This window comes from Anabas testudineus, chromosome 2, assembly GCF_900324465.2.
Source record: "Anabas testudineus chromosome 2, fAnaTes1.2, whole genome shotgun sequence".
Classification (NCBI taxonomy): domain Eukaryota; kingdom Metazoa; phylum Chordata; class Actinopteri; order Anabantiformes; family Anabantidae; genus Anabas; species Anabas testudineus.
In genome coordinates this window covers 15,757,418-15,781,044 of record NC_046611.1, presented here as the reverse complement: position 1 = coordinate 15,781,044, position 23,627 = coordinate 15,757,418, and the positions used below count along the sequence as shown (strand labels likewise).

Here is a 23,627-nt window from a genome sequence, read left to right as displayed (position 1 = left end):
ACGAGGAAAATGACAGGGAAAGAAGGGAGGAAGATGTGGATGTTGTGGAACAGGAAATAGCAGAGATTGGAAAGGATGAGGTTAGGAAGGCTCTGAAAAGGATGAAGAGTGGAAAGGCTGTTGGTCCTGATGACATACCTGTGGAGGTGTGGAAGTGCTTAGGAGAGACAGCAGTGGAGTTTCTAACCAGTTTGTTCAATAGGATTCTAGTGAGTGAGAAGATGCCTGAGGAATGGATGAGAAGCGTTCTGGTTCCGATCTTTAAGAACAAGGGTGACACGCAGAACTGCAGCAACTACAGAGGAATAAAGTTGATGAGCCACACAATGAAGCTGTGGGAAAGAGTAGTGGAAGCCAGGCTTAGGAAGAAGGTGGAGATTTGTGAGCAGCAGTATGGTTTCATGCCCTGTAAGAGCACCACTGATGCCATTTTTGCTTTGAGAGTGTGGATGGAAAAGTACAGAGATGGTCAGAAGGAGCTGCATTGTGTCTTTGTAGATTTAGAGAAGGCGTATGACAGGGTGCCGAGGGAGGAGCTGTGGTTCTGTATGAGGTCGTCGGGAGTGGCAGAGAAGTACGTCAGAGTAGTTCAGGACATGTATGAGAGAAGTATGACGGTGGTGAGATGTGCTGTAGGTCAGACAGAGGAGTTCAAGGTGGAGGTGGGACTACACCAAGGATCAGCTTTGAGTCCCTTCTTGTTTGCTATGCTGATGGACAGGCTGACAGATGAGGTCAGACAGGAATCTCCCTGGACAATGATGTTTGCGGATGACATTGTGATTTGCAGTGAGAGTAGAGAGCAGGTAGAGGAACAGCTAGAGAGGTGGAGGTTTGCTCTGGAAAGAAGAGGCATGAAGGTCAGTCGTAGTAAGACAGAATACATGTCTGAACGAGAGGGATCAAGGTAGAAGCGTTAGGTTACAGGGGGCTGAGGTGAAGAAGGTGCAGGAGTTTAAGTACTTGGGGTCAACAGTTCAGTGTGATGGAGAGTGTGGAAAAGAGGTGAAGAGGAGAGTGCAGGCAGGTTGGAGCGGGTGGAGGAAAGTGTCAGGAGTGTTGTGTGACAGAAGAGTGTCAGCAAGACTCAAAGGAAAGGTGTACAAGACAGTGGTGAGACCAGCTCTGCTCTATGGGTTAGAGACGGTAGCAGTGAGAAATTACGTTTGCGTGTTATTTTAATTAGCTTCATTCAAGTCAAGCTAGCGTGTGCGAGTGTAACATACCAAATGTGTAACGATGTGTATTATTTGTTAATTTAGTTTCTTTCTGTTTCTTCAGTTACATAAAGAAAAGATAGGATAAAATGTAGTTGAGAGCAATGTACTCCTCAGTTCACAACTCCAGTAAAGACAAGAAACCGCACCATTGATTTGTTACTGTTAAACGTCTATTCCCGTGTTCTACTGCTGACTGATCGACTTGAGTTTAAACTCTGCGTCATAACCGTGTCTCTTAATAGGAGCCATTTTGGGGTCTTTGCACAAATACACAAATGGAAATGAAACGGTGTTATGCCGAGTTTTGCATGCCTGCCGACATCTGTATCCCCCACTGTAATCAGGGAGGAGGATGCGGATCTCGGCAACTCCGAGTTGCCAAATATTGCACCCCTCCCTTATTAACTGTAATACACGTTACCTTTGCGTTATCAAAAATGCTAAAGCACATTAGTAGTGTTGTGTGTACAAGATGCGCAAACTTCGGTATGATTTGAGCCACTCACACTTTTGCGTGTGTGAATTTTCACTGTCAGTTTAAAATAATCTAAAAGATGGACAAATGAAAGCATTTTGTTATAACGTGTGTTACAGTTAATAAGGGAGGGGGTGCAATATTTGGCAACTCGGAGTTGCCGAGATCTGCATCCTCCTCCCTGATTAGAGTGGGGGATGCAGATGTCGACAGGCATGCAAAACTCGGCATAACAACGGCACGCTACGCGAAGTCATATGTCCCAGCATGCACCGCGCGCAACTTCTTCTACGAGGGAAAATGGAGTCGGCGGCTGTTTACCGTAGTTGTGAGACCTGTTGCGGTTCAATATTGATCCATATACAGTGAGGGAAAAAATTATTTGAACCCCAGCTGATTTTGTAAGTTTGCCCACTAACAAAGAAATGATCAGTCTATAATTTCAATGGTAGGTGTATTTGAACAGTGAGACACAACAATGACAAAAAAAATCCAGAAAAATGCATTTCAAAAAGAGTTATAAATTAATTTGCATTTCCACGAAGGAAAGAAGTATTTGATCCCTTCGAAAAACGTGCTTTAGTACTTGGTGGCAAAACCTTTGTTGGCAATCACAGAGGTCAGCCGTTTCTTGTAGTTGGCCACAAGGTTTGCACACATCTCAGGGGGGATTTTGGCCCACTCCTCTTTGCAGATCCTCTCCAATGTTTGGCAACTCGAACCTTCAGCTCCCTCCACAGATTTTCTATGGGATTAAGGTCTGGAGACTGACTAGGCCACTCCATGACCTTAATATGCTTCTTCTTGAGCCAGTGATTTGTTGCCTTAGCCGTGTGTTTTGGATCATTGTCATGCTGGAGTACCCAACCACGACCCTTTTCAATGCCCTGACTGAGGGAAGGAGGTTCTCACCCAACATTTGACGGTACATGGCCCCATCCATCCTCCCTTTGATGCGGTGCAATTGTCCTGTCCCCTTGGCAGAAAAACACCCCCAAAGCATAATGTTTCCACCTCCATATTTGACAGTGGGGATGGTGTTTTTGGAGTCATAGGCAGCCTTCCTCCTCCTCCAAACACAGCGAGTTGAGTTGATGCCAAAGAGCTCGATTTTGGTCTTATCTGACCACAACACTTTCACCCAGTCTTCCTCTGAATCAGTCAGATGTTCAGTGGCAAACTTCAAACGGGCCTGTAGATGGGCTTTCTTGAGCAGGGGGACCTTGCGGGCACAGCAGGATTTCAGTCCTTCACGGCGTAGTGTGTTACCAACTGTTTTTTTGGTGACTATGGTCCCAGCTGCCTTGAGATCATTGACAAGTTCCTCCCGAGTGGTTCTTGGCTGATTCCTCACCGTTCTCATTATCATTGAAACTCCACGAGGTGAGATCTTGCATGGAGCTCCAGACCAAGGGAGATTGGCAGTTAATTTATGTTTCTTCCATTTGCGAATAATTGCACCAACTGTTGTCACCTTCTCACCCAGCTGCTTGGCGATGGTCTTGTAGCCCATTCCAGCCTTGTGTAGGTCCACAATCTTGTCCCTGACATCCTTGGAAAGCTCTTTGGTCTTGGCCATGGTGAAGAGTTTGGAATCTGGATTGATTGATTGCTTCTGTGGACAGGTCTCTTTTATACAGGTAACGAGCTGAGAGGGCTGCCAATGTCAGCTCGTTACCTGTATAAGATCCACCTGGGAGCTAGAGATCTTGCTGACGGATAGGGGATCAAATACTTATTTCCTTCATGGAAATGCAAATTAATTTATAACTCTTTTTGAAACGCATTTTTCTGGATTTTTTTTGTCATTGTTGTGTCTCACTGTTCAAATAAACCTACCATTGAAATTATAGCCTGATCATTTCTTTGTTAGTGGGCAAACTTACAAAATCAGCTGGGGTTCAAATAATTTTTTCCCTCACTGTATAAGGCGCATCGGATTATAAGGCGCACTGTCGGCTTTTGAGAAAATTTAAGGCTTTTAGGTGCGCCTTATTGTGCGGAAAATACGGTAACCACATAAAACTACCAGAATACGGCTTGGCACAAAGTAACAAACAAGAAAAGTAACCAGGAATACAAGTGTAGCCGGCCTGTCCTGACTCTTAGTCTCTGGGCCGAAAAGATAGTCTGCGTTGTGTTTCTTTCTAATGGATAACAGGATGACTGCTGTCTTGCCGACTAGTTTATTATCACACATCTGTATAAAATGAAATAAAAACAGTACAGCAACTTCATACGACCGGTCTCTCACATGCACACCTTTAAAAAAACACACAGACACCGCATGTAAAACCGACCGCATGCTCCATAAACTTTTGCATTACATTCCAGAGCTGTACAGTCCTACAAAAATACATAAAGAAATATCCAGAGACTGACAGACAAGAATAACACCATTTGTTACCGTTGAAATACAAGTTTAGAACTATCATTTATCATTAACATGTTTTAACATATGTACGGGAGCACCCGCATAAGTTCACCTTACCTCAGCAAGGTTTCAAGCCGACTGACTGAGGAAAGTAGCGCGACTTAACAGCAAATGATATTGCTAAAAGGTTAGAGGTCACACAAAGAAAATAAATTCAGAAAAAAAAAAACAACTCAGGGCTGGAAAGTGCAGATGTGACGTGACAATCTGGCAGCAATCTGAAAGCAGAGGGGAGCTAATAAAGGAGAGGGGATCACAGGTACGAATTGAGTGATTGGGTCAGAGGGAATGGGAGAGTCAAGTCTAACAGACATATTTCTTATATTACTTGTGTCCAACTGATTGCTCTGTTAGACATAAGTTGATATAGAAACAGGAAGTCATCTGTCTCTTCCACTCTCTCTGATGACATTTGTATGGACTGAAGTATAAACAGTTTTATATTCCAAAGACACAAAGACAAACTAATGTTCACTGAGATATAAGTTAAACTGCATAAAGGTTTTTACTAGATTTTCAGAGGGATCAGCTGCTCTCTTGGTTCTGGGGGTGGCTGTGGTTTAATGGGAATTTAATGTAATTAAAGTTTTAAGTCATGTGGCTTTTACTATATTAGTAAAAGAAGCTGGCAACACTTGGACTGGGAGCAAGTTGACTCTAGCATATTAAAATTTGCTAGATTTACAACCCTATCTAAGTACACATCCAAATAAAGGCTACAGATGTCTAAGACTACATTATCACTTATTTAGCTCTGATGAGGTTGTGAGTGAAGCCTTTATTTTATAAAAACATGTGGTCTATTAAGACAAATACATAAAATAAGTATCTTCTTATTGAATACAACAAAAGTGGTGTAGGAATGTAGATCATTAATTAAAAGATACAAAGTAAAAGAAGTAAAAACACAGTGACCTGTGAGGTGTTCAATGACGTCTCAGTGGTGTTAGAGTTTATAGTACTTTCATACAGACAGAGTTCATGTCCAGCACAAGACAACTTGTGTCCGGTTGAAACATCGTATTTGTCACATGACAAATGTTGTCAAAAGTCAAAGTGTCATTGTTGTTACTTTGACTTTGATCACTTGTTGTCCACTTGTCAAAGTGGACAACAATGGGGCAGAGACGGAAATCAAGAAGAGCTATGACCCTCTGGGACCAGGGTTGCCTACCCCTGGACCAAACCTTTCCCTGCAGTATTTTATGCCTAATCCCAACTAAATTGCTATGGTATCACAATTGTTGTCTATCATCTTTGGAAGTTTAGTGTAAAACGTATTGTTACACCAGCAGATATTATGGTGCCATTGTGGAAGACAGTAGCCACTACGTTGGTGCCTGATGTCAAAAGTGGTACATTTTCAACATTTGCCTGCCTCCATATGTGGGAGCACTCTTATAACAAAGGATAACAAAGGGTCACTTTGTTGTAGGAGAGAGTTGGGACAAACAACCTATTTAGAGGGTTCAAGTTGGAGGATTTATATCTATATGAGCATCAGGTCTTTTACAGTGTGTAACGCTTGCCTCAATCTGCCCTGCCATCAAAAGTGTCACATTGCAATTAGTTTATTTTAAATGACTAAAATTGTTAATGTCAGGCATAAAAAAGAGTCAGGAAACAAATACCTTATTATTATGGCAGTTTTTGTACATCACACTTCACTTATATTTACATAAACATGAAATGTTGAACATTGCTTCATCAGTTTGACTGTCTCAGATTCTGCCTCTTTACCTGCAACTCAGAACAGGACCAGCTCTTACATCACCAGTTTTCATTGTCTTCCTGCTCTGCCTGCACCACGTTTGTGATTCTCCTCAGCTCTCTCCAGGAACTTTACTCCCCCTCGTCCAGTCGTTGTCCTGCCTCAACCAGTCTTCGTGTTCCTGAACACTCTTTGTCTGTGTCCCTGTCTTTGTTCACCTGCTCTATTCATCAGTCTGTGTGCCTCTAAATCCATTCTCTCTGGTCAAAGCCTTCTTGACTCCCACATGCGACCCGCTATCTTGGTTAGATCCATCCAGTCACCTTGAACTTACTTGCGGTACTCCAGCTCTTCACAGACGTGCCGACTGCTCAGTGGTCTGCTGTCTACTAACCCTGAGTGAGCTCAGGAAGCTAAAATGAGCAGTGAAGTCTTTATGTTTATAGGTGAAACACGGGTAACACACAGTTATTAAAGACATTAGTTTTATGCTTCATACTTTATATCTGTAATAGGTTTAGTTTATGAAAGCCACTGAATCACTGGATGAAATCAGCTTTATGATCCACTATTTGTCTATATTACCAAATTGGTGAGATGACTGAGGAAGGAACTGAGGTGTAGAGAGCAAGAAAAACATATTTTATTTACTACTTTATTTAAACTAACAAAATTAAAAACTTGAAAATACAAACTTGAATCAGCTAAACAGAAGAAAATAGTTTCAAAATAAAGGCCCTATAAGATAAACTCATGTCAACTAAACAAAGAGCAATATAAAGACAAAGGTCAGTTGTACTGGACAGACAAGGAACAGTCATACATATTCAATCTTATAGTAAACATTAACCTAATGTTAATACAAATACAAAGTTAAATAAAGTACAAAACAAAACAAATCTAACTATCAAAGCGAACAAATCCTCAAAATTAATTTAAATGAATCTGATTTGTCTGACTCCCATCCTGGACACACCCAGTTGGCCTCTTCCACTTTCTGTAAGCTGTGTTTATAAGAAGCTCTCTTAACAGGTGAACCATCCTTTGGCCAGAAGGAGAAACAAAAGAAACATAAAACAAATACATTTATGTAAACAAACATTAAGACAGAATGTTAATTAAACTATGTGCACTGAAATTACCTAACAAACAAATAAAAGACTAAGTGTGGTTATTACTTGATGCTTGTTAACTATGCTAAAGAAAAATATACTAACATTGTGAAGGTGTGGATCTTACAATCACATATACATCTGCAGCCCCATGTCTTGTTAATCCACTGAGAAGTTTTTCAGTTCACATCAGTGTCTTTGTTGGGTGATTATTTTAATATGTGTACTATCAATGACTCCAACAACAACAGTTAAAGCAGTGATTTGCATAAATGTACCTGTTTGATTTTTGCTCTGTGTTCGAGAAATCAATGAATCTGAGTATTATCTGCAGTGTCATAACACCTATCAAAGCTCTTATGGCACCACAGGAAATCCAGGACTCACTGGTAATGTCTTCAAGCTGCCAACTACAAATACAGTTCTGATTTCACAACTTAATATTGTATTAAGATAAAATTGAACAATAGCATGAATATCAAAACATCTGAAGATGTATTTAGGCCATTTGGAAGACACAACAACAACAAATATTTCTTGTCTCTCTCTTCTCTCTATATGTTGCTCAAGGACATGTGGACTGGAGGCCAACTGGTCTGATCTACAGCTGCTCCTGTTAATCTGCTTTGTGATCAAAATCAATAAGTTATTTCTCTGTTAAAACTGTTTTAAATACATTTTAATGGTGATATTGTCATCACAGACTTTCTGACTCTGGACTCTCAGAGACTCACTGTGAAGTTGTGGCATCAGCTCTGAAGTCCAACCCCTCCCATCTGAGAGAACTGGACCTGGGTAAAAACAACCTACATGTTTCAGCAGTGAAGCTGCTGTGCGATGGACTGAAGAGTCCAAACTGTAGACTAGAGACTCTGAGGTCAGTGTTTCTCTCTTGGACATTGATTCTTACTTTTAAAATTTTATATTCTTTTGTCAGTGCAGCTGCCTCAGCATTTATTGTGAAAACAAATGTTTATAACCGTTCATATGTATGATACTCAGATCTAGGTAAATTTCTTCAGAAGACAATTGTAACATGGTTTCTAATTGTCTTTTTTAACAAGTGGCCTGTGCAGGACAGAAGACTGCAGACTGGGAAAGCAGAGGAGTGAAAGTTTGAATGACAGGAGATATGTAGTGATACCTTGTTTTTAAAACTGAAGTTGGAACAAAGTCGGATTAAAACTGAACCTAAGACAAAGTGTCCTAAATAAATCTAAATTAGTTGCTTTTTACTGCATTTGAAATTTACAGTTTGTGCTGTGAATAGGAGCTCTGATGTATCTGTGTCTCTGTGTTTCTCTCACTGCTCTGTCAGTACTGATACACAGACAACAAAAAAATACAACTAAAGAAGAAACAGGGTCTTCTGTCATTATACAGTTATGTGGAACATGTCTTTTCATCTGCTGCTGATTTAAAGTAAATAGATTTTTGAAGTGCATTCGAACTTGGTTTAGAAAACTTTAAATACAGTCATTAATGATGATGATTAATTGTTTTATCTACATGGTTTATTCTTTATTCAGATTGAACAACTGCAGTTTGTCAGAGATCAGCTGTGATTCTCTGGTCTCAGCTCTGAAGTCCAACCCCTCACATCTGACAGAACTGGACCTAAGGGAAAACTACAACCTTCAGGATTCAGGAGTGAAGCTGCTGTGTGGTTTTCTGGAGAGTCCACAATGTAGACTGGAGACTCTGAGGTCAGTTCACTGACTGTTACTATTGTACAACTTATATCTTTAATCCACAACTGAACCAACACTGTAATAAATCAATTCAATTCTTCAGTTTCAGTTCATTTCAGTGAGTTGTCATGAATAATGTTTGTTCACTGAAATTAAATCTTCAGAACTCAAACTTTCAAATTTATCACTAATGTTTCTAAAAAAAACTGTAGAAAATGTTTGGTGTTAGTTAAAATAAAATCTGGTTTAAATCAGTTGAAATATAATAGATAAAAAAATTTTCATTAAGGAATACTGGGCTGAATGGAAAAGGCAGCATCCATCTCACTTTAGTGCGTCTTTACTATCTAGAAATATGGCAGAGTTTATTAGACGATCTAAACCCTGTGTCTCTGCTGCCCAGGAAGCAGAGACACAGTCTTACACACCTCTCTGCAGTTTTCTTACAGCCGTCACCCCCCACAAACTACCAAACCCTCATAGAGACAGTGTCTGATAATTCGCCATCAAATATACTTTTTTGTCTTACTGAAATCCTGGCTGCAGCAGGATGAATATGTCAGTCTGAATGCCCCCCCAAGTCGTATTAAATTTCCTGTTCTAAGAAGCACATGTGAGGATGGAGGATTAGCAGCAATCTTCCACTCAAGCTTATTAATCAACCCTAGACCTAAGGGTCTAGATATTACTCTTCATAACAGTTACAAGGAAACTGTTGTAGTCGTAGATGAACTGGGTGATGCATCTTTCATCAGTTTTTGGTAGAAACACTTTTTGTCACAACTTGAAGCAGAGCAGTGGATTCACCAGGAGGTCAGTGTCTGCACTGTGGTAGGTACTAATGGAGAGAGTCGAGAAACTGACAGAAAAGTGAGTGATCTGATTGAAACTGAGGGTTCCAGAAAAGCTCAGGGAAACAATGAGAAACAAGGATACGGTGTGTTTTCCTCTTCCTGAATATTCCTCTTCAAAGACCTCAAAGTCCACAATCATACAAAACATCCTCCAGAAAAAAAAATGTTCATCATCATTTTCCTAAACAATAGAAAGACTCTCCTCTTGATAAATAACAAATGCTCCTCTCCATGTAAAACTTAAATTCACCTCTTCATATTTAACTGAAAGGCTTAGACAAACCAGAGAGAGATCTAAAGAATAGTGGAGCAACCGAAGATTTCTGAACCAGTTTGGATAAAAGCATCTGCAACATGACTAAATGAATCAATGTGAAGCAGTTGTGTTGAAAATAATTCAGTATTTCGAAACTTTTGATACAGTCAACAATGAGACCATCTACTGACCAAATATGTGATGTTGCATTTTAATCAGTGAAATAAATCTGAGACCAAGAAGACACAATTAGAATAAAAACAGTTCTATTCTGCTATTGATTTTATTTTGATCAATACTTGCTGCATTATTAAATTGGTTTATTTTAAAATACACTCTGATTAGACACAATAAGAAATACATCTGATTCAAACCGGAACCACACCTCTCCCAGTACAACTGTGACGTAATGAAGCTTAATTTTGGATGTTCAGGTGATTTTTTACTTGGTAAAGTGAGTTATCGAAACAACTTGCAGCTTCTACTTCTGTTTGTAAAACATCAACCCTATGTCGAGCCGTATGCTTCAAACTTAACATCAATAACAAAAAGCAGAGTCAAACAGCCAACATGAGAAACTTCATTCAGGTTTCAGATGTCAGAACAACAGGAGAATTGAAGACTCACTGATGCAGAGCTGTTAACAATCTGACAGAGAAATTGAGGCGTTCAGGTTTGTTAAATAGTTCCTACTGCAGGAGAAATCAATTACCAAATTACTGACATTCAGGAGTAAACCTACAGAAAGGAACAAGCACCAGACAGAAAAAGTAAACAGATAATCAACATAACACAGGAAGTCAAAATTAAAAAAATACTAATACTAATATCTTCAAGCATCTTATGAAACAGTAATGGGTTTTCTTTTTTGAAAAACAAAAATTGCTTAAATTGCAGATAGTAATATTATCTGTCACATCTTAAATAACTTGTATAATGCATTTAGGGGTCACATTACATTCTATGTTTTTAAGATAACAATAAATAAGATGTTAATAATCCTTATAAACTTTTTTAGTTTACAACAGCTCATGTAAAGTGATGACTTTTTCTGTCTTTTTGAGAATTTGGAGATCCATTTCAGTGATGAGGAAAAGTATTATAGTAAGTTTTTACTCTGTCATGCGTGATTTGATATTTATCTTGTAATTCCAGATGTGACTGAGGTCAGCAGCATGTTATGAATCAGTGTTGACATGAATAGTTGTATGAATGTTGTGGTGACATTTGGATGATGTCTGTAGAAGGCTGACATTATGATGATCCACAATAACAGAGAGACAAAGTCACTCTACTCATTTTAGAGGAAACATCATTGATTAGGACATATCTGATTGATTATTAATGATTTGATCTACATGGTTTATTCTTTATTCAGATTGAACAACTGCAGTTTGTCAAAGATCAGCTGTGATTCTCTGGTCTCAGCTCTGAAGTCCAACCCCTCTCATCTGAGAGAACTGGACCTGAGTGGAAACAAGCTGCAGGATTCAGGAGTGAAGCTGCTGTGTGGTTTTCTGAAGAATCCACAATGTAGACTGGAGACTCTGAGGTCAGTTCACTGACAGTTACTATTGTAGAACTTATATCTTTAATCCACAACTGAACCAACACTGTAATAAATTAATTCAATTCCTCAGTTTCAGTTCATTTCAGTGAGTTGTCATGAATAATGTTTGTTCACTGAAATTAACCCTTCAGAACTCAAACACTCAAATTTCACTAATGTTTCTAAAAAACTGTAGAAAATGTTTGGTGTTAGTTGAAATTAAGATTTAGTTTAAATTTGTTGAAATATATTTTATAGAAACACTTCTTTGGGGAATATGACAGACTGATGTCTTAAAATAATTGTGTTTTGAGAATTGTATTTTTTCCTACAGTTGAATTTACTTGTTAAATGTGTTGAAAAGGTTTAAAGAACCAAACTGTTGGTTTTACAAGTTTCAGTTCATCAACTGTAAATTATATTTATTTAACATTTCTGCTGAACATTTTCCAAAGTTTTCATGAAATCATTTGTAATTTGGGATTAAAACAGTTTTTGTTAAGTTTAATCTGTGTTTAGTTTAGTGTTTCCTGATCTGATCTGCAGGATCCAGACCAGGACCAAGCTAGACCTTTTTACTGGATCAGTTGTGGTTCTTTAAAGTTTGATCCATTTCAGTGTTGAGTAAAAGTATTGTAGTAAGTCTTTAGTCTGTCAAATCTGATTTGACATTTATCTTCTAATTCCAGATGTGACTGAGGTCAGCAGCATGTTATGAATCAGTGTTGACATGAATAGTTGTATGAATGTTGTGGTGACATCTGGATGATGTCTGTAGAAGGCTGACATTATGATGATCCACAATAACAGAGAGACAAAGTCACTCTACTCATTTTAGAGGAAACATCATTGATTAGAACATATCTGATTGATTATTAATGATTTGATCTACATGGTTTATTCTTTATTCAGATTGAACAACTGCAGTTTGTCAAAGATCAGCTGTGATTCTCTGGTCTCAGCTCTGAAGTCCAACCCCTCCCATCTGACAGAACTGGACCTGAGTGGAAACAAGCTGCAGGATTCAGCAGTGAAGCTGCTGTGTGGTTTTCTGAAGCGTCCACAATGTAGACTGGAGACTCTGTGGTCAGTTCACTGACTGTTACTATTGTACAACTTATATCTTTAATCCACAACTGAACCAACACTGTAATAAATTAATTCAATTCTTCAGTTTCAGTTCATTTCAGTGAGTTGTCATGAATAATGTTTGTTCACTGAAATGATTGGAAAATAGTGTTTTTTCTTAGAGTTGAATTTACTTGTTAATCAGTGTTGACATGAATAGTTGTATGAATGTTGTGGTGACATTTGGATGATGTCTGTAGAAGGCTGACATTATGATGATCAACAATAACAGAGAGACAAAGTCACTCTACTCATTTTAGAGGAAACATCATTGATTAGGACATATCTGATTGATTATTAATGATTTGATCTACATGGTTTATTCTTTATTCAGGTTGAACAACTGCAGTTTGTCAAAGATCAGCTGTGATTCTCTGGTCTCAGCTCTGAAGTCCAACCCCTCCCATCTGACAGAACTGGACCTGAGTGGAAACAACCTGCATGATTCAGCAGTGAAGCTGCTGTGTGGTTTTCTGGAGAGTCCACAATGTAGACTGGAGACTCTAAGGTCCAGTATTTCCTGTAAATCTTTATCCTTCTCAGTTGCTGCATTCCTCAGTGAAGCTGTGAGAGGAGAACGGACAGAAAGACAGAGAGAGAACAGTCAGCCAATCAGATCAGCCAGATGCTTGTTGTTATTATTCTTACTAGATGTATAGAGACAGTGGTTCTCATTCATCAAATCTGATATGAAACTGTTTTTTCTTTCATTTCAACTCTAAACTATTGATCAGTTTCATCTTTGTCACAGCTCTAAAATCAGTCTGACTGAACTCTGCAAACCACTGGTTCTTATTTCACTAAACCAAGACCACCTTTGGTAATGATGTGGTCTTTGTACAGACCTGAACCTCTGCTGAAGTCTCTGCCACTGAACAGATCTGGACCAAACTAATGACACAGGGACAGCCTCCATGTTTATTTGTCAGCTGATGTTTCCAAAGCAGAGAAGATGTTGATCAACACACAGTGACTCTGTCTTTAAATGAAACAGCAGTTCACATGGAGCAACAGGAAATCCATCACTAAACTGTTGGTGCAGTAATGAAGCGTTGATGACTCAGCAGTTTATTTCCACTGTGGACTTGATGAAATCTGCAGAATAAACAGACTTGATGCTAAAAGTCTCTGCAGGTCTGTGAGCTTCCAGCTCAGTGTGTTCACTCCGATACGTTAACATGAGAGCTGAAAGGAAGCTGGCGACACTACACAGCTCTGAACAGGACTGAAGTCTCTGCTGCTCTTTCTACTGGATGTGCTGCATCACTGACTGACAGCTGATGAAGGGAGTCTCTGGAAACTCTCATTGATCTAATCTGTTCTCTCTGATTCTCTCTACAGGTGGAAGTGAGGACAATAATAAATATTAAAGTGAATTGTCCGTGCTGCAGTGTGAACTGCTCTGAGAACAGCTCCACTGTCAGACACGATGTCAAGTCCACCATCATCCCTGTGTGTTGGTCTGGATCTGACAGAGGATCATCAGTGGATCTGGACTGATCTGCTGCTGCTCTGTTCTTCTACACCAGGGGTCACTAACAATGCGGACCGCGGTCCGGATCCGGACCCAGAAGCTGTCCCACACGGACCCGGAGCTACAGACCAAACCAAACGTTTTGATTTCATATCTAGCGGGACAACGTAATTTTAAAGGGCGCAGCTATTGAGATAGTTACGGTAGTTATTTAGTGGACGCGAGAACGCATTGGCCAGTTGAATGGGAGTGAAGCCATCCCACGTGACTTCACTTAGCCAATCGATTCTGTGGATCACAGGCGGGAAAATTAGCGACTCAACAGTAGATGAGAGAAAGTTGGTGTTGGAAAAAAATTAATAAATAAAGAGACAGAGAGGAGAGAGACAGACGACAGAGAGGAGAGATACAGACGACAGAGAGGAGAGAGACAGACGACAGAGAGGAGAGATACAGACGACAGAGAGGAGAGAGACAGACGACAGAGAGGAGAGAGACAGACGACAGAGAGGAGAGAGACAGACGACAGAGAGGAGAGAGACAGACGACAGAGAGGAGAGAGATACAGAGACAGAGAGGAGAGAGAGACAGACGACAGAGAGGAGAGAGACAGACGACAGAGAGGAGAGAGAGACAGACGACAGAGAGGAGAGATACAGACGACAGAGAGGAGAGAGATACAGACGACAGAGAGGAGAGAGACAGACGACAGAGAGGAGAGAGAGACAGACGACAGAGAGGAGAGAGAGACAGACGACAGAGAGGAGAGAGAGACAGACGACAGAGAGGAGAGAGATAAGAGGTAAGAGTTGATAAAAGGATGGTGAGACTTAAAGAGGAAGAGATAAATATAGAAATGTCCAAAAAGAGAAGAGGGGACAGTGACTATATAAACCAGTGTCTGCTATGTTCAGAAACTGTGGCTCTTATTAAAAGAGCCAATGTCACCGGCATTATGAGACAAAACACAAAGGTTTTGAACACACGTACCCACTCAAATCTGAAGTGCGATCACAGAAAGTTGCTAGTCTCAGAGCCCAGTATGACCAGTCCACCAGGATCTGGAGCCACATGCTCAGTTTGATGTTACATAACAATAAATTAGTCAAAAGGTTTTTGAATTGTACTGAATTAATTTGATTTGACAGTCAAGTATTGATTACATGCAGGCTACTTGATAATATGTTGCAGTAAATACTTAGACATTATAATCTTCTGGACCTTTGCTTGTAAAAAATATTGTGTAACCGGACCTCTTACAATTTTAGTTGAATACCCCTGTTCTACACAGTCTCTGCGGACACACTGATAAACATCCATTCATTCTCCTCCACCCTCCCCCTCCACCTGGATTTTATTCAGTCTTTATTTTCTTCGTTCAGATATTCTGAAGCTGCACCAACTGTAGTCGACTGTATTTATCAACCAGTAGATTTCTGATGTTGTAGCTCACAACACATGATCACAGCAGCTGAAGACTGATGGAAAGAAACATCAGGTTCTACAGTGATTTATTATGAACATGAATTTATGGACCTTTATATCACATTTAAGCTTCATAGAACACTAATTTCTAGTAACATTAATATTAATTGGCTTGATCTGGACCCATCAACAGGACCAGAGTCCTGATGTGTTGGAGGAACCAGTGAGAGACTCAGAGTTGTTTATGATCCATCCACACGTGGACTCAGATAAACAGCAGAAAATGTAAACATGGATAATTCATAAAGAAAACATTTGTAAATAGGTTTTTGTTCTTTATGAGTCTCTGAGCTTCTTAACTTCTAATGTTTCTGTCTACAGGACGAAAAAGATGAAACATCTTTGTTAATGAAACTGAAGACTTTGGAAAACCTTCTTGAGCTTTTATTTTGAAGGAAGTGAATTCAGTTGTTAATATCTGTAGAAACTCTGTTAATAGTTCACTAATAATGATCCAATAATCATTGACAGGGTTCATTCTCCATCATGATACTTTTACTTTTGATGCTTTAAATAAAATTTCTTCATCATTAAACATAAAGTTGGACTTTTACTTGTAACATATTAAGTTTTCTTGTTGTAATGCTCCTTTAACTCTAGTTAACATCTGATTTCTTCTTCCATCACTGTCCATACATTGATCTGTGAGTCTGTAAGTTACTACATGTTACTTCCTGTGTTACTTCATGACTTCATCCGTTAGTTCTCAGCAGGGACGTCAACAACTACTTCAGTTTGACTTGAAGTTTAGTTTTTAACAGTCACATTTCCAGAAAATCAGACGTCACTTATCTGCTTCTCTGATCATCTGACTGTGAGCTGAAGTTTTTGGACTCATAGTGGATCATCAGGTCTGACTTGTTTCCTGACTCAACTAAAGCAGCTGACGACAGGAAGGACTTTGTGTTTTCAGACAAATCAATACATCCTTCATTTTCTTTATTTGCTCCATCAACATGAGACGATACACATGAAGTAATTAACATCAAGTTAATTTAAATCAAACTTCAGATTAGAAACAAACTGCTGCTTTGTCTCCAACATAAAACACAAGTCGACTTCTAGTCGTCAGAACAACAATTAAATCAGTTTCCTGAAGCTGAACTTTGACTTTAAAGCAGCAGCTCTTTACAGAACAACACGTTCCTTTGGTTTCATACGTCTGAACAAAGTTCACACGAAGAACCAGTGAATTCATTTGATGAAGAACATTTAGAGTAAAAATAAGAATAAACAGTCTGAAAAATGCTGATTTGTCAGAATTAGGAAAATAACATTTAAAATAAAAACCTTCAAACCTTCAGAGGTAAAAATTCAGCTTTTAAAACAGCAGCTGTTGGAGTTTTATGAATAAAGTTTAAATGAACCTTTAATGTCTCAAATTAAACATCATAACATCTGATTATTTGTGATCTGCTTCATGTGAACTGTTGTCTCGTGGTCTGATGGATCATGAAGCTGCTTTTTAACTGGCTCTGTTCACTCTGGGTTTTTCTCTCTGTACTTTGATTTTCACTGATCATCAGAGTCCAGTTATTCTGAGCTGCAGTGATGGAATCAGAGTAAAATCATGGACACTGTCAGGAATCCTGCAGGATTCACATGTAACTCTGATCATCATGATGTTATTTAGTGGTGAACTCTCCCTCTGTTTGTTAGAAACTCTGCTTTCAAACTAGAGTGGACACATGGAAAGTGTGGAACAGCAAACACTTTGACTTCTACTCTTCACTGTGAACACGTCATCAATGATCAAACACTTTGATTCATGTCTACAGAACAACTGGTTTCATTTAGTGCTGATAAAGTGTCACTTAGTGAACTCTTTAGTTGGAACCAGGCTCAGTTTGAACTACAAACAGCTGCTGAAAAGTGTCATTAGAAAAACTGGATGAAACCGAAGTTTGAGGTGAAGTTCCCAGATTTCTAAGACTGTGTGACGTAGCTGATGATCTGCTGTTTGAAAGTTTCTCTTCACTTTTCCTCGTGTGTGACTTCACTCTGAAAACATCTGATGTGATGAAGCTCCTCTGTTGGTGCTGTGGTCATGATGTGCTGCCCCCTGCTGGCTGCTCCCTGTCACTTCCTGTCCACAGGTAACACAGCTGATAGTTGGAGCCTCACTTCACAGTCACACTGATGGAAGATGGTCGTGTGTGTGACGTTAGTGTAACCTGAGGTCGAGCAGTGGAGAGAAAGAAGCTGAACTTACTGATCACATCATTAGAGACATTTTCATCAGTGTGATCACAAAACCCAGGTTTCCATTAGCTTCCATTCATGTTGTGTTGTTGTGTTCAGCTTGATTTCATCAGGAAATCTCACTGAGATCAACAGAGACCTGACAACAAACCACATATGTTCAGTAAAAACACAGCAGTTCATTCAGACAAACAACCATCACACACAGAGACACACACACTGCTGCACTAATTCAAACAATCACAACTTCACAATGAAACGACGACACATTTACTGTAGAGCAACAATTGTTTGTACAGATCAAAATATTTCAAGTGTTTTAGTCTTTGATTTTTCTTCAACATGTTTGTTTGTGTAACAGTAAAATGTCTGCAGCATCAAACCTGCTCCAACAGTTACAGATTATTCAGTAAAGTTACTGAAGTACAAGTAACTGAGTAAATGTAACTTGTTACCACCACCTCTGAATTGAACAGTTTGTTTATTAATGAACTTTAACACTGAGAGAAAAACATTTGTTACACTCTGCAGTAGAACACAGAGAAGAAGACCAGGTGATAGTCTGATCCCAGGTGATAGACTGATCCCAGGTGATAGTCTGATCCTGGTGATGCAGGACTGAGAGTTTGTAATGTGAAATAAACCAAGGGAAGGTTTTTCTCCAACACTGGTGCCGTCACAGTCTGAGTGGTGTCACACACACTCAACATGTTTGGTGCCTCTTTGTTTTCTCTTTAGGAGACTAATGATGAACACCAACAACTTTTAGTTTGAACTTTTATTCCCAATATTCACTTGGATCAAATCCAGACAACAACAGTTCTCTCTGTTCCTCCACCTTTCCACTGCTGCACCTCTAAAAGCCAAAAGACACTGTGGGATTTCTGGATGGAAACGTTTGCTCCGTTTCTCTGTTTTCACAATAAAGCTTCATTATCTGATCCAAGAGAGGAGACGATTCTGCTTCAGTGAGACCAGCGTCCATTTTCTTCATCGTTCCTCAATCAGATTCTGTTCAGATCAGATTTTCTGAAGGTTCATATACGTCTAGTTCAACAAACTGGGTTTTCTCTCTAACAGAAAACCACCAACAGCAGACGAGTTGTGAAACTCCTGCTGAGTTTGGGATGAAACAGCTTCACAGTTTGTTGCTGTGGAGTCTTCAGACCATTAAAACTGAACCTGTGATGCAGCTGAGTCCAGCTGTTCAATAAATGCTGTGGACTAGAAGCATCAAAGTTCAAACCTTTAGTCAATAATAAAGACATTTTGGTGTTTGATCCACAGAATAACAAGATCTGGGTGTTACTAATTCAATGAGGTGATTTGTCCTTTTGACTCAAATGTTTGTTAGAATCATTAGAGAAAAGTTGCAGCACATTTAAAACAGAATATTAGTTTTTCTCCAGATATTTGGACGTGTCTTTAAGGATTCTGTTAATGGTTTCATTACAGCAGTGAGTGTTGTTCAGTGAACATTTGTGGTTTTTAAAAACTGAACTGTGTAAAGGGAGAAGAGTCAGGGGGACGTCAGGAAATCCCGAGTTGACACTGATGGGAACTGAACAGAGGAGGAACTGAAACTGACCATTTGTGTCACTTAGTTCAGACTCTGTTTAGAGCGAACAGAGCAGTAGGAGGAAAAGTGACGTTTGAGGTCGGTGAGTGTTAATACAACATGATTATTTTACTGTCACAGTCTCTGAGTACGTTTCAGGACTGTAGAGAGTAAAAAAGAGAGAATCTGCTGCTGTTCATACAAATGGAAACTGGGAGAAAACAGGGAGATGCATCCTTGTGCGTAGATTTCCTTTATGTGAGTGTTGAGCAGATTGGATTCTTGATTGATGCTTGTTCTGAGCTCACAGTCAGTGTTGCTGGTTTATCTCTGACTGACTGAAGTCCAGAAGATGAGTGTTTGTGTGGAGGAAGAGGAGGACAGAGCAGAGTCTGCAGTTTCCAGCTGTGTGTCTACAGAGAGTGACCACTCCAAAGAAGAACCTCTGACCTTAGGCGATGTGACGTCTAGACCCTCAGACACAAAGTAAGAGACTTTTTTGTTCTGTTTCTAAATGCTGGTGTTAATGTCATCAGAGACAGAGAAGCAACATCAGTGTTTGATTTCACAGCATAAAGTACATTTTTAATTTTAAGAATCATAAACAAACAATAAACTGAGCTGATAAAACAGGTCAAGTGTTTGTTTCACTCCAAAGATCCTGTTAGATCCAGAAGTGTTGATGGGAATCAGTCTCTTCTGAAGTCCCTGAGAAAAGAACAACTTCCTCACTCACTGTCTCCAGACTGCAAGTTTTCTTTGTGTCCACAGAAACAGGAAGAAGAGTCTTGTTTGTGTGGAGGAGCAGCAGCTGTCCCACTGTGGTTTGTGTGAGGACGTCCTGAAGGATCCAGTCTCTACCAGCTGTGGACACTGGTTCTGCAGACAGTGCATCACCTCATACTGGGACCAGTCTGGTTCATCAGGAGACTCCTCCTGTCCCCAGTGTGGAAAAAGATCCAGAACCAGACCTGGACTGGAGAGAGCCAGTCAGACCAACACTGTACAAAGTAAGACTGAACATCTGTCTGCTGATGTTTATTATTTTTTATATCTGACATAAGAGAGATTTGTTGAATTTCTTTGTTTTTTATTGTATCTGATAAAAATAATCACCAGATTCTCTTTCTTCAGTCTCACATAGTTTCTTGTCTTTCAGCAGATGTTAGTCTGCAGGAGGTTTTAGATGAACATAAGATCAGTCTGAGGAGGAGATGTGAATGTGTGACTGAAGGAAGTGATGAACCAGGAAGTGGAACCCTCCTCAACAGGATCTACACTGAGCTCTACATCACAGAGGGACAGAGTGAAGAGGTTAATACCCAACATGAGGTGAGACAGCTGGAGACAGTTTCCAAGATGAAGACCCTCCATGACACTGCAATCAAGGTCCACGACATCTTTAAAGCCTTACCTGACCAACAGACACACATCAGAGTGGTTCTGACGAATGGTGTCGCTGGTGTTGGAAAAACCTTCTCAGTGCAGAAGTTCACTCTGGACTGGGCAGAGGACTTGGAAAACCAAGATGTCAGTCTGCTGGTTCTGCTTTCATTCAGGGAGCTGAACCTGATCAAAGATGAGCAGTACAGTCTTCTCACCCTGCTCCATGTTTTCCATCCAACATTACAGAAGGTCACAGCAGAGGAGCTGGCTGTCTGTAAACCTTTGTTCATCTTTGACGGCCTGGATGAAAGCAGACTTTCACTGGATTTCAACAACAGGGAGGTTGTGTCTGATGTCACACAGGAGTCATCAGTCAACGTGCTGCTGACAAACCTCATCAAGGGGAATCTGCTTCCCTCAGCTCTGGTCTGGATAACTTCCCGACCTGCAGCAGCCAATCAGATCCCTCCTACATGTGTTGACAGGGTAACAGAAGTACGAGGCTTCACTGACGTCCAGAAGGAGGAGTACTTCAGGAGGAGATTCAGTGATGAAGAGCTGTCCAGCACAATCATCTCACACATCAAGACATCCAGGAGCCTCCACATCATGTGTCACATCCCAGTCTTCTGCTGGATCACTGCTACAGTTGTGGAGCACATGTTGACTACAGAGCAGAGAGGAGAGCTGGCCAAGACCCTGACTGACATGTACTCACACTTCCTGCTGGTTCAGACAAAGAGGAAGAAGAACAAGTATGATGAGGGACATGAGACGAGTCCACAGGAGCTGACAGAGGCTGACAGAGAAGTTCTTGTGAGGCTGGGGAGGCTGGCGTTTGAACATCTGGAGAAAGGAAACATCATGTTCTACCAAGAAGACCTGGAGCAGTGTGGTCTTGATGTCACAGAGGCCTTGGTGTACTCAGGAGTTTGTACAGAGATCTTCAAAAGAGAGAGTGTGATCTTCCAGAAAACAGTCTACTGCTTTGTTCATCTGAGCATTCAGGAGTTTCTGGCTGCAGTCTACATGTTCCACTGTTACAACAATAAGAAGACAGAAGCACTGGAGGAGTTTGTGGGGAAATACTGCAACTACACAGTTAACCTAACTCTGGATGCCTTCCTTAGGAAAGCCTTGATAAAATCCCTCCAAAGTAAAACTGGTCACCTGGACCTGTTTGTTCGCTTCCTTCATGGCCTCTCTCTGGAGTCCAACCACAGACTCTTAGGAGGTCTGCTGGGTCAGACAGAGAACGGTCCAGAAATCATCCAGAGAGTCATTAATAACCTAAAGGAAATAAACAGTCGTGACATCTCTCCTGACAGAAGCATCAACATCTTCCACTGTCTGATGGAGATGAACGACCACTCAGTTCATCAGGAGATCCAAGAGTTCCTGAAGTCAGAGAACAGATCAGACAAGTACCTCTCTGTAATCCACTGCTCAGCTCTGGCCTACATGCTGCAGATGTCAGAGGAGGTTCTGGATGAGTTGGACCTGAAGAAGTTCAACACATCGTGGGAGGGACAACAGAGACTGATTCCAGCTGTGAGGAACTGCAGAAAGGCTCGGTGAGTCCAGATGTGATCACCAACATGAGGATAAGACACAGCTGCAGCCTCTGTACCTGCAGTACAGCACATGTACTTCTACTCATACTACAATTTGAGAACATACAAGTACACATTCTCATCATGCACAATATAAAACACGACAGCATGATCACAGGAAGCAACAGCAGTGTCAGTTTTATTTCTACAGAACGTTTTGCTGTAGAAATAAGTTCACATCTGACCTTTAAACTGTCAGATGTGAACTTTGACCCAGTGGACTTTACACACTGCTCCACAACAACACCCTCTGTCCTTAGACGGTTGAATCAGATGAGAAAAAAACATTTTAAAAAATGGAAAAGAAAATACTACATATATACAAACATATATTAACATCCACACATGAACATACTTCTACTGTACATATACATAAATCATACACATACTGTACACACAGAAATACAAACACTAATGCATAAATACACATGAACACATGTAAATATAAACAACCACTATCCTCATCCTATAAACAGGACTGAATATTAAAATGTTTATGTGAAACCATTTTACAATAACAATTTTAAGGATGTTGAAATCAACACCTGCATGAAATGAGCATCTATCTTAATGATCTAATGTACGAGTCAGTACATTCACAGTTTGACCAATCAACAGTCCACAATCTATTTTGGGCTGCACTGAGTCCACTTCAACACAAAATGTGATTAATATCATGCAGCAGACACAGAAACATGAATTAGTTCAATGCCTGAATAACTGTTCACCTCAGCTACAGCTGCACTAATTTGCTTTGTCAACAAAATTCATTAGGGCAGTTTTTTGTCATTTCATTGTCAGATTATTATTTTATTTTCAACTTGATATGTTCTGCATCACAGACTTGTTCACTGTGGACTCTCAGAAACTCACTGTGAAGTTGTGGTCTCAGCACTGAAATCCAACTCCTCCCATCTGAGAGAGCTGGACCTCAGTGGAAACAGGCTACATGATTCAGGAATGAAGATGCTGTCCGCTGGACTGGAGAGTCCAAATTGTCGACTGGAAACTCTGAGGTCAGTTCAAGTGTTTTTTTCAATATTGATTTTAACTGTTGGTTTGTTGTTGTTGCTGGTAAAACTAATATTTTTGTTGATGTTGTTATAAGAAGGTAAATGCAACATAGCAGCGTACCAGATGTTGTGTTTTTGAAATTCATGCCATCATTGCAGCTGAAGAGAGATCACACTGTCAGCTATCTTTAGCCACTGGTTGTACAGTTATGTTGTCTATGAAACCACTGGATTGGTGGTTTGGAAAACTTTATTCCCCTTAATAAACTAAATAATCATTTCAAACCTGCATTTTGTATTTACTCGACCTACAGTCACATATACTACTTTCTAGTATTACTAACTATCACAGCCAAATGTTTCCACCAACTCGTTATATTATGATGATTCACAGTGAGAGAATGACAAAGCGACTTTACTGATTTTAGACAGAAGTTCATTGATTAGGACATATGTGATTTGGTTT

General features: G+C 40.0%; 3 protein-coding genes across 3 annotated transcripts in view; all 3 read left to right on the top strand.

Annotated features, from left to right (window-relative positions):
• Nucleotides 1–11,949, top strand: part of LOC113163508 (NACHT, LRR and PYD domains-containing protein 12-like) — a 95,266-nt gene extending 83,317 nt beyond the window's left edge. The window contains exons 5-7 of the mRNA XM_033326768.1: nucleotides 7,656–7,829; nucleotides 8,482–8,658; nucleotides 11,849–11,949. Of these exons, the coding sequence (XP_033182659.1) occupies nucleotides 7,656–7,829; nucleotides 8,482–8,658; nucleotides 11,849–11,903 (406 nt within the window). The 3' untranslated portion in view covers nucleotides 11,904–11,949. The remainder of the gene's footprint in view (nucleotides 1–7,655; nucleotides 7,830–8,481; nucleotides 8,659–11,848) is intronic.
• The window catches only part of LOC113163505, a 1,294,879-nt gene that overhangs the window by 56,127 nt on the left and 1,215,125 nt on the right, over nucleotides 1–23,627 (top strand). The window lies entirely within an intron of this gene.
• Nucleotides 19,047–23,627, top strand: part of LOC113163522 (NACHT, LRR and PYD domains-containing protein 12-like) — a 428,332-nt gene continuing 423,751 nt past the window's right edge. Inside the window, exons 1-4 of the mRNA XM_033326781.1 lie at nucleotides 19,047–19,635; nucleotides 19,921–20,138; nucleotides 20,309–22,109; nucleotides 22,991–23,164. Coding sequence (XP_033182672.1) covers nucleotides 19,502–19,635; nucleotides 19,921–20,138; nucleotides 20,309–22,109; nucleotides 22,991–23,164 — 2,327 coding nt within the window. The 5' untranslated portion in view covers nucleotides 19,047–19,501. The remainder of the gene's footprint in view (nucleotides 19,636–19,920; nucleotides 20,139–20,308; nucleotides 22,110–22,990; nucleotides 23,165–23,627) is intronic.